The sequence below is a fragment of the Bidens hawaiensis genome, unplaced genomic scaffold, assembly GCF_021521415.1.
Source record: "Bidens hawaiensis isolate Kalapana, Puna unplaced genomic scaffold, B.hawaiensis_p1.1 tig00032126_1, whole genome shotgun sequence".
Lineage (NCBI taxonomy): Eukaryota > Viridiplantae > Streptophyta > Magnoliopsida > Asterales > Asteraceae > Bidens > Bidens hawaiensis.
This window is the reverse complement of record NW_027495457.1, coordinates 84,208-94,539: the sequence shown is the minus strand read 5'-3', so window position 1 is coordinate 94,539 and position 10,332 is coordinate 84,208. Positions and strand designations below refer to the sequence as shown.

The following is a 10,332-nucleotide window of genomic DNA, read 5'->3' as shown; positions in this document are numbered from 1 at the left end:
CGTGCTTTTATATTTAATTTCAAGGACTTGGATTACTACACTATGTTGTGTGTTTGCAGGTTTAAGAGGCTAGAGAATGGCGTTATGAGAACATAGGTGAAAGCGGTGAATAAAACGGAGTTGGAACGAGAAAATTATGAAGAAAACAAAAAAAAAGGAAAACAGCTCCACCGTGGCTCACGGTTGACACCGTGGACCACGGTCCACCTGAAGCAAATGGAACAGATTACACCGTTCCGTGGAGAAAAGATAGTACCGTGGCTTGGACCGTGGCTCACGGTCTGGACCGTGGACCACGGTCCGATCGTAACTGCAGACTCCTCCTTCTTTATTAGGCCGTTTTGGCCAAACTTTTCATTATCTTTTCATCAAGAAACATTGGGAGACGAATTTGGAGAGTGAAGAACAATATCTTTGGATTGGTAATCATTGTTTGGTGCATTTTAATTCGTTTGATGTTGCATACAATTGATATTATGATGATTTCTCAAACCATGAATGGCTAGTTCCTCTTGGTGATCATCTTGGATGTAATGTTTAGTTGATAAACTATGTTATGCTTTGATTTCTAGAATAATGACTCTGCAATGTTTGTTTAGTTGTTATGGTGTTTGATTAATTGTTTGTAAATTTTTGCTTGTGTTTGGTCATGATCTAAACCATACGTTCTTGGTGCCATGGGCAATTGAGATATTATGGGAAGAATTAGGGTTAAATATTAGTCAGTTGATTATCGGGTAACAACCTTGCATTTTATTAATCCAAGTACTTAGTTCCCTTTTATCACAAACAAGTAATCAAACATGAACTATGTCTAGGTGGTTCTTTCAAGTAAGCATAAACATTAGTGTTGATTTAAACCTGAAATCTAAGATGATCGCTTCCGTTTAATCAATTTACAAATCTCAATAGTTGTTTTGCAAGTGTCTTATTTTATTTTAGTTAATCTAAAAATCAAACAATCAAATCTGAATTTATTTTTATACAAGTTTAGTTTAATTCTATTTTCTGTTAAAGCTACTTGTTAACACATTTTCCACAAACTCTTTGTGTTCGATACCCATTTGCCGCTATATATTTAGTTGTAATTGGTTTATTTTTGAGTGAGTCTTCGACCTCACGTCAAATTTTGGCGCCGTTGCCGGGTAGTAGTGCGCAACGTTTATTATTTTTGTAGTTTTTGCTTAAATTGTTATTGTAAGTTTTACACGGGTTGTGCTAGTGTGCAGGTACTTACAGGTATATGCATACACGACACTCTCGGTCTTCATCACCATTAGCGTTTAATCCTGAAATCGAGAGAACTTTCGTCAGAATAGGATTCTACAAAGGGAAAAAAATATTATTGGATCACCAAGCACACAAGGTCAAGCAACTGACACCACAATCATGACTTCAGAACAAACCTTACCACCAATGCCACCACCCATCAATGCTGAAAACCCATCATCCACTGAACCCATTACTATTGCAATCTCTACAAGTGTGCCTACTTCAACCGTGTTCAGTTTTCAGCCACCAGTTAATCTTCCACCCTTGACAAATTTCATGCCTATTCTAGGACAATCATCAAACTCACCACAACAATCATCCTTCCAATCTCAACAAAATCCACTTTATCAACAACCATACACGTTTCCTCAAGACCCACCTATAACCCATACTTCACCGGGTCAGAGATTGGGCCCGTATTTAATTGGTGGGCCATGGTATGATGATGGCAATGAAAGGTATGAAGAGTTTGAAGAAGGATATGCAAGCAGAGTTGATGGGAATCAATTGAGGGTTCAAGGGAAGTTTGGGTGTGGACCCGAACTTCAACCACAATAACAAGTGCAACAATGGGGTGGCCCGAATATCAATCAAGTTCAACAACCACAACCATTGTATCAAGTTCCACAACAACTGCATTATCAACAACCTCAATTTCAACAACCAAATCCCCAACCGCAATTTCAACAAAATGTTCAACAAAGGCCCGTTTACCGACAAATGGGACAACCGAGAGTACCATTGGGGGTACCAATAAGACATGCAAGGGAAATGGTTAGGGGAATTGAAGCTCACTTTAGACTGGTCATCACCAACAACCCATCTCTGGTGGTTATTCCTCAAAATCAGAATGGAAAAACGTTTGAGGTGAGAACCAATGCACTCCAAAGTTTACCAAAGTACAAGGGTCTTGCAATGGAAGAACCTTATTTTCACTTGGAGACATATGACTATATTTGTAACACAATCCGGGGTCAAGGGTTCTCACCAGATGAGGTTAAGTTGGTTTTATTTCAATTTTCGTTGGAGGATAACGCAAAGAGATGGTTCTACACATTGTCATCCGCATCAATTTACACTTGGGCCGAAATGCAACAAAGGTTTTTGGAAGAGTTTTATACGGCCCATAAGACTAATGATGCGAGACGAAGTTTGAGATCTTTCCAACAACAATCGGTTGAAATGTATCATGAAGCATTCGAAAGGTTCAACATGATGATCAAGAATTGTCCTCATCATGGTATAGCTCTTTGGGAGTTGTTGAATGCTTTTCATGAGGGATTGAATGCGGAAGACGAAAGGGATTTTATGTCAATCACAAATGTTACTTTCGGAACAAATTACGAACAAGATGATTGGGCATTCTTGGAGCAAATGTCGGTCACATCGAAGATAAAGGCTCAAACTGTAAGAAGAGCAAGACCGGAAATTGGAAGACCACAAGTTCATGCCGTGGAAGATGTGGGGGTACAAAATACTAATCAAAGAATTGATGTTTGTACCAATTTTAATGAGTTGGGTCATGGGGCTGATGTGTGTACGGTAGGGCAAGCACAAGTTTAAGAGGTAAATGCACTTCAAGGTCAAGGGGGTGGTAATCGGAATTTCAACATGAACTCAAACACTTACCACCCCGGGTTGAGAAATCATACAAATTTTAGATATGGAAATCAAGCAACTCAACTCAATCCCAATTTCCAACGGGCTTCTCAAACCCACTTTATTCCTCGTCAACAATACTTCAATCAATGAAGTCAAGGTCAACTTCAAGGAATAGGTGGTAATCAAAGTGGATCTTCGGGTCAAGGTTCATCAAGTGGGAAGGAAGTGATGGACAAATTAAGGCTGATACAACAAGACATGCAGAAAAGAAATCAACTTGATGAAGCCCGAATGCAAAAGGATGAAGTCCGTGACAAGGCCATCCAATCGTTGACCACACAAATGGGTCAACTAGCAACTGAAGTGGCAGAATTGAAGAAAAACAAAGGTCAGTTGCCAAGCAAAACCAAGGTAAACCATTCCCATAACTCATCTCGTAATGTTCCTATTAATCATGTTAGTGTTTTGAGAAGTGGTAAAGAGTATAAAGCTAATTTGTCACCCGGTTTGGTTGAGGGGGAAGTGGAGGATATCACGGGTAAGGAAAGTGATGATGAAGAAGTTGAAACTAATAAACCCACTAAACATGTCACTTTTAAAACTTTTTCTAAATCATGATAAAAACAAGGAAGTGGAATCAAACGTAGTTCCATTTCCTTCAGCTTTGCTTGACCCAGGCAAGAAAAATGTGATTTTAAAACGAGGTCCTCAAAAGGAGGAAATGTGGGAAGTGTTTAAACAGGTTAAAGTGAATTTACATTTACTTGAAGCAATAAAACAAGTACCCGCTTATGCAAAATTTTAAAAGAGTTATGCACTCAAAAGAGGCAACAAAAAATGCCTAAACGGGTAGATTTAACCGAGCGGGTAAGTGCGGTTTTAAAAGGAGACCTCCCTCTTAAGCTTCAATATCCGGGAACACCCTTAATTAACATTCAAGTGGGTGATTTTCAAATGTCTAGGACGTTATTGGATCTTGGGGCTGGAATGAGTATTCTCCCGGGGGGTTTATATGACCAATACAATTTTGGCCCTTTGAAACTGTGGAGACCATGGTTGTATTATAAACTTCCCCGTGGAATCGTACGGGATGTAATTGTGAAGGTAGAGGATTTTTTTTATCCTGTAGATTTTTTGGTTTTGGATTATTCATCAGGTGACTCAAGTCAACAACAAAATGTTATCTTGGGTCGACCATTTATTAACACGGCCCATGCAATCATTGATTGTATATATGGTACCGTTGATATGGCTTTTGGCAACCGGAAAATGCGTTTAAATTTTTTTACTAATGTTGCTAATTCTTTGAGTGGTGAAGAATGTTTTTTGGCGGATGTGATGGATCATTGCAATCCTCATGAATATGATGAGGATTGTGTAGAGGCTTGTCTTTGTGATGATTCTGAACAGGTACACGTTTGTTCTTTGCGGATGGAGGAACAAAAACAGAATGCGTTAGCTCTACAAGAGGGAAGACCACCATGAACACAACAATGGGAGAGTTTGCCAAAGGAAATCAATTCGGATACCAAACCATCTTTGGAGTGTCCACCAAAGGTGGAGTTGAAGGAGCTCCCAAGCCACTTGAAGTATGTGTTTTTAGGGGAGAATGAAACCTTCCCGACTATCATTGCTTCAAATTTGGAGGAAGCTCAAGAGCGGGCATTAGTGAAGGTGTTGGAAGCACATAAAGCGGCCATTGGATGGATGCTTGCAGATTTAAAAGGTATTAGTCCTTCTATTGTTATGAATAAAATAATTACAGACGAGGAGGCTAAACCAACAAGGGAGACTCAAAGGAGATTGAACCCAAACTTGCGGGAAGTGGTGAAAAAAGAGGTAATCGAGTGGTTGGATGCGGGGATTATCTATCCCATTTCAGATAGCTCATGGGTGAGCCCAATACAAGTAGTACCAAAGAAATCTAGCATCCAGGTAATCAAAGATGATAAAGGTGACCAAATTGCCACCCGACCGGTAACCGGATGGCGAGTGTGCATTGATTATAGAAAATTAAATACCGCCACAGACCATTTTCCACTACTGTTCATTGACTAAATAATTGAAATACTTTCGGGTCAAAAATATTATTGTTTTTTGGATGGGTATTCGGGTTATAATCAAATTGCAATTCATCCCGATAACCAACACAAAACCACTTTTACTTGTCCATATGGCACCTTTGCTTTTAGACGGATGCCATTTGGATTTTGTAATGCCCCGGCTACTTTTCAAAGATGCATGATGAGCATATTTTCAGACATGGTTGGGGATTCATTTGAGGTTTTTATGGATGACTTTTCTATTTTTGGTTCAACTTTTGAGTCTTGTCTCAATGGTTTAGAAAAAGTTTTAAAACGTTGTGTTGAGACAAACTTGGTGTTAAGTTGGGAGAGAAGTCATTTCATGGTACAAGAAGGTATTGTGTTGGGTCATGTGGTTTCAAGTAGGGGGATGGAAGTTGACCAAGCAAACATTAAAGTAATTTCATCTTTGCCACCCCCGAAAAATGTCAAAGGGGTGAGATCGTTTTTGAGACATGCCATGTCTATAGAAGATTTATTAAAGGTTTTAGTGCAATTTCAAAAACTTTACGTAATCTTCTATTGAAGGATGTCCCCTTTGAGTTTACTAACGAATGTGTGCAAGAGTTTGACAATTTGAAGGAGAAGTTAGTGCAAGCACCAATCCTACAATCACCGGATTGGTCAAAGCCGTTCGAGATTATGTGTGATGCTAGTGATAGCATGGTTGGAGCGGTTTTGGATCAAAGAGTGGATAGAAAACCGGTGGTGATTTACTATGCGAACAAAACTTTATCTGAGGCACAATTAAATTACACCACGACCGAAAAGGAGTTGTTTGCGGTGGTGTATGCTTTAGATAATTTTCGTTCGTATATCTTGGGAAGTAAAGTTGTGGTGTACTCGGATCATAGTGCGGTGCGGTATTTGATGGAAAATAAAGATGCAAAGCCGCGTTTGATTCGATGGGTGCTATTGTTACAAGAATTTGATCTTGAAATCCGTGACAAGAAGGGTTGTGAGAATGTAGTGGCGAATCAATTGTCGCGAATTACCCTTGAGGGTCTTGATGATCCGAAGGAGATAAACGAGAAATTTCTCGATGAACAGTTGCTAGTTGTTTCAACCGCACCGTGGTATGCTCATTATGTCAATTATTTGGCCACGGGTGCGATTCCGGCATATTGGTCCAAGAAGAGAAGGCAACAATTCGCGGCCTAAGTTAAGCAATACATTTGGGATGAACTGGATCTTTTCAAGATTGGAGTGGATCAAGTAGTGCGAAGATGTGTACCCGAGAATGAAGTACAAGAGATTTTGAAACATGCCCATTCATCAGCATGTGGCGGCCATTTTAGTGGTTCTAAAACGGGGTACAAGGTACTTATGTGTGGGTTTTATGGGTCAACAATTTTTAAAGATGCCAATGAATATGCTAGGCATTGTTTAAATTGTCAAAGAATGGGGATATATCGAAGAGAAACGAAATGCCTCTACAACCTATTTTGGTTGTTGACATTTTTGATGGGTGGGGCATAGACTTCATGGGCATGTTTTCAAACTCATGCGGGTATCTCTATATTCTTGTTGCGGTTGATTATGTGTCAAAGTGGGTAGAAGCGGTTGCAACAAGAACTAATGATCATTCTGTGGTGTGCAAGTTTGTTCAATCCAACATCTTCTCAAGGTTTGGGATTCCTCGAGTTATTATAAGTGATGTTGGATCACATTTCAAGAACTTTGCATTTGGCAAATTGTTAAAGCATTATGGTGTTAATCATCGAATTGCAACGCCTTACCATCCTCAAACAAGTGGCCAAGTTGAAGTTTCGAATCAACAAATCAAGAAATTTTAATGAAGACGGTTCGGGTTAATAGAAAAGATCGGTCGATTAAGTTGGAGGATGCATTGTGGGCCTATCGCACCACCTACAAGACACCGATTGGTACCACTCCTTATCGGTTGGTGTATTGGAAGGGTTGTCATTTGCCAATGGAGTTGGCTCACCGGGCACTATGGGCAATTAAGAATGTCAATTTGGATTACAAGGAAGCCGGTGAGTTGAGGAAGTTGAAATTGAACGAGTTGGAAGAAATCTGGGATGAGGCGTATGAATGTGCTTCGAATTACAAAGAGAAATTGAAGAGGGTGCATGATGACAAGATAAGGAAACGAACATTTGAGGTTGGGCAAACAGTGTGGCTTTATAATTCAAAACTTAAATTGTTTCCCGAAAAGTTCAAAAGCAAATGGATGGGCCTATATGTGATCACAAGAGTCGGGAGGTTTGGTGACGTGGAGATTGAGGACATGAAAGGTCAAGCTAAGAAAGTTGTGAATGGACATCGTCTCAAACCGTACCTAGAAGGAAAAGATGTGAACATGCTTAACATTGACAAGGTGAGTTTCCTCTTAAGCTCACCGGATGGTTCCACCGCATAAAGACCCAGGTATGTTGTATGGTGTAAATAGTTTTTGTTAAAGTCATTTTTGTCTTAAAATTACCTTTCTCGTGCGAGTGTGTTTGAGTCAAGTGTGGGGAAGTTCTTAGGAATTTCTTTAGCGTGTTGAGGACAACTCAGGATTTTCATGGGGGTAGGATAATTTTTAAATTCTAATTTTTACTTTTGTCTTGTCCAGGTAATATTAATGTTTACTTTTGTTTTGTTTTATCTAAAAAAAGGGGGGTTCCACCATGGACCACGGTTCCAACCGTGGGCCACAGTCCAGCCTGCGTAAGACACGGTCCAGCGAGTCACCACGGTACGGTGCACTCTGCCCAAACTGGTTCAACATCACCGTGGACCATGGTTCACACCGTGGCCCACGGTTCGCTGATTTCTGATGTGCGTGCGATGCATATATAAATATTTGGTTATTTTTCACACGAAATCGGGTTTTAAAAATGGTTTTCACCTAAACTTAATAAAACACACACAAATGGCAAGTGTACCAATCGTACATGTAATATAGTCATGGTAAGAACCGAGTATCAATCCGTGGACACGTAAATTTCAATACTTAATCTTTGCAATTAAAATAACCGTGAGAAAAGATCTTGATTGTTTTGTTTTCAAATTATATTTTAAAACTAGTTGCTTAAATAAAACAAGCTAAAAAGTCTAAACGAGATAATAAAGTAATAAAGGCTACCACCATAATTTGGAATCCACTTGACTCTTTTTGATGACGAATTTCATAACATGTGATAAACTCGCTTTTTAGATAAAGATAGAATAACCTCTTGTTAAAGACAATTATTCTCATGACTTGTTGGAAAACTAGAATGAACAATTTACAAACTAATCACCGCGAGTCATGCATAATATAAGTGAGGTAATCTTAAGAAACATATAATGATTATATTCTATTTCATGTTTATGACATTCAAATCTAACAATCCTTTGGAAAGATTAAATGAACAACAAATAACCCACCTAAGATTGATTAAAATAGACAATATTCATGCATTCCTTTGGTTTATAATCTTTCAAGACTAGCATAACAACCTAAGTATTTTGCGTTACCAATAACTTAAAAAATATTACGACTAGTTAGATTGATTATAACAAGTGTCTTCTTTTTTCAAATATAACACAAGGATGTTATGAGCAAAGACTTTATAATGATTCAAGACTCCCTTTTACCATTTCTAGTTTAAAGGCTACATGTTGTATGCATGCATACAATTTATAAACAAATGATAGAAATTAAAGTTTTTTAAAAAGGATTATCATTTATTAATCTTGAAATCACCAATCAAGCATTTAAACACAACTTTTCACCAAAAGATAATCATGCATATGTCATTGTTTCAAAGATAATTACCACATGTTTATTACAATCATCAAACTAGTCAAGTTTCATCACAAATCATGGTGGTAAATAGAAATTTAGCTCATAATGAGAATAATCAAAACATCAAGAAAACAAGAGCATATAAAACTCATGGTACTTAGAATAATCTAACCAAGAATTCTATTAAAGATGTATGAAGATGATAATGCTCTTTTCCAAATGTTGTTGAATCTTCCAAGCCTTTCTTCACCCTCAAAAATACTTGAATTTTGGAGATGAGATACTAATTTTTATCAAGTTTTGATTAAGTTTGGATGCCCCCATTGAATGCAATAAGTGATTCTATTTGTAGGCAAAATTCTAGAACTGAACATGGGGCATGTTGAAGCTGAGCACAGGGGCATGCTGCAGTTTTGAGCATTGGGGCAGGTTGCAGTTTGAGCATGGGGGCAGGTTGCAGTTCGAGCATGGGGGCGTGTTGGAGTTGAGCACGGCCCATGTCCGACCAAGTTGTCAGAGTAATTAATGCGCATGCGCAAGTACGTCAGAGTCTTTAACCACGGGGGTGTGTTGGAGTTGAGCACGGCCCATGTTGCTTCCTTTCAGGAGACATGTACTTTTTGTCTTTATATGAGGCCAGGCATGGGGGCATGTTCAGGTTGAACATGGGGGCATGTTGCACTGTTTCTAGAATCATGCTTTTATCTTCACATGCAAATGGCCATGGGGGTGTGTTGGCTTCGGACATGGCCCCTGTTCCGAGAGTAATTAGCTGAATTTCCTTCTTTTTCTTCATGCTTTAGTACCTTTGCTCGTGTAAGGCCAAAATCATCCTGGAAAACAAAAGGAAATCAATAAGTACCGGTTTCAAGTATTTTTAAATAAATATATGTAAAATATGGAGTATTTGATGTATAATTGATGTATAATTTTGTGTACATCAAACATCCCCACACTTGAACCTTGTTTGCCCTCAAACAAGCTAAACGTAAAAATTCTCCAAGTGATGATGGTTTATTAGACCGAAGCTACAACATCCCCAAAAGTTAAGGTGGCCTCGAAGAAAAACGCAAGAACAAAACAACCAACGGGGATCATATGAATATATGTAGTGATATGGGAAAACATGGTTTGTATTTTATGAGTTTCTTTTTATGCAAAATCCACGTTCTCACAATGTTCACTCACACTCGGTTTTATATCTGATCATACATGTAATGTTGTATGTATATGAACACCCGTGTCAAAATGTGACTTGTGAAAAATAAGTTTGTCGAGAGATCAATTTTCCACCCATTTAGTTAAATGTTTGTATAAATAGGGAGGTAATATATGTTGCTGTTTGGTATTGGTGAAGGTGTGGATAGTGTGTGGAAGGTTTGTTGAAATGAGGTTTATGGGTTTAAAAGAAAAGTATTTAGAAACAATTATAACTTGATCGGGAGCTGTGATAAATCTTCCATGCTCTTTGAGTTCACAAAATTCTGCTCCTTTTGTCATCTTTTGTGGTTTTTTTTTTTTACATATAAGTAGTGACCAACAATTGAAATATAAGTCTTGGTTGTCGTCGGTCTTCTTGAAACTGATCTTGAAATAGAAATAAAGTAAAATAGTTTGAAGTTGAAAGGGTTTATA

At 38.4% G+C, this 10,332-nt stretch overlaps 1 protein-coding gene across 1 annotated transcript; it reads left to right on the top strand.

Moving 5' to 3' along the window:
• The first annotated feature begins 6,753 nt into the window (after nt 1-6,753).
• Nucleotides 6,754-7,744, top strand: LOC143583103 (uncharacterized). Its single transcript, XM_077065503.1, has 2 exons — nt 6,754-7,299; nt 7,583-7,744. Exons 1-2 carry the CDS (start codon nt 6,754-6,756, stop codon nt 7,742-7,744), a joined length of 708 nt encoding a protein of 235 aa, XP_076921618.1.
• The last annotated feature ends 2,588 nt before the right edge of the window (nt 7,745-10,332 follow it).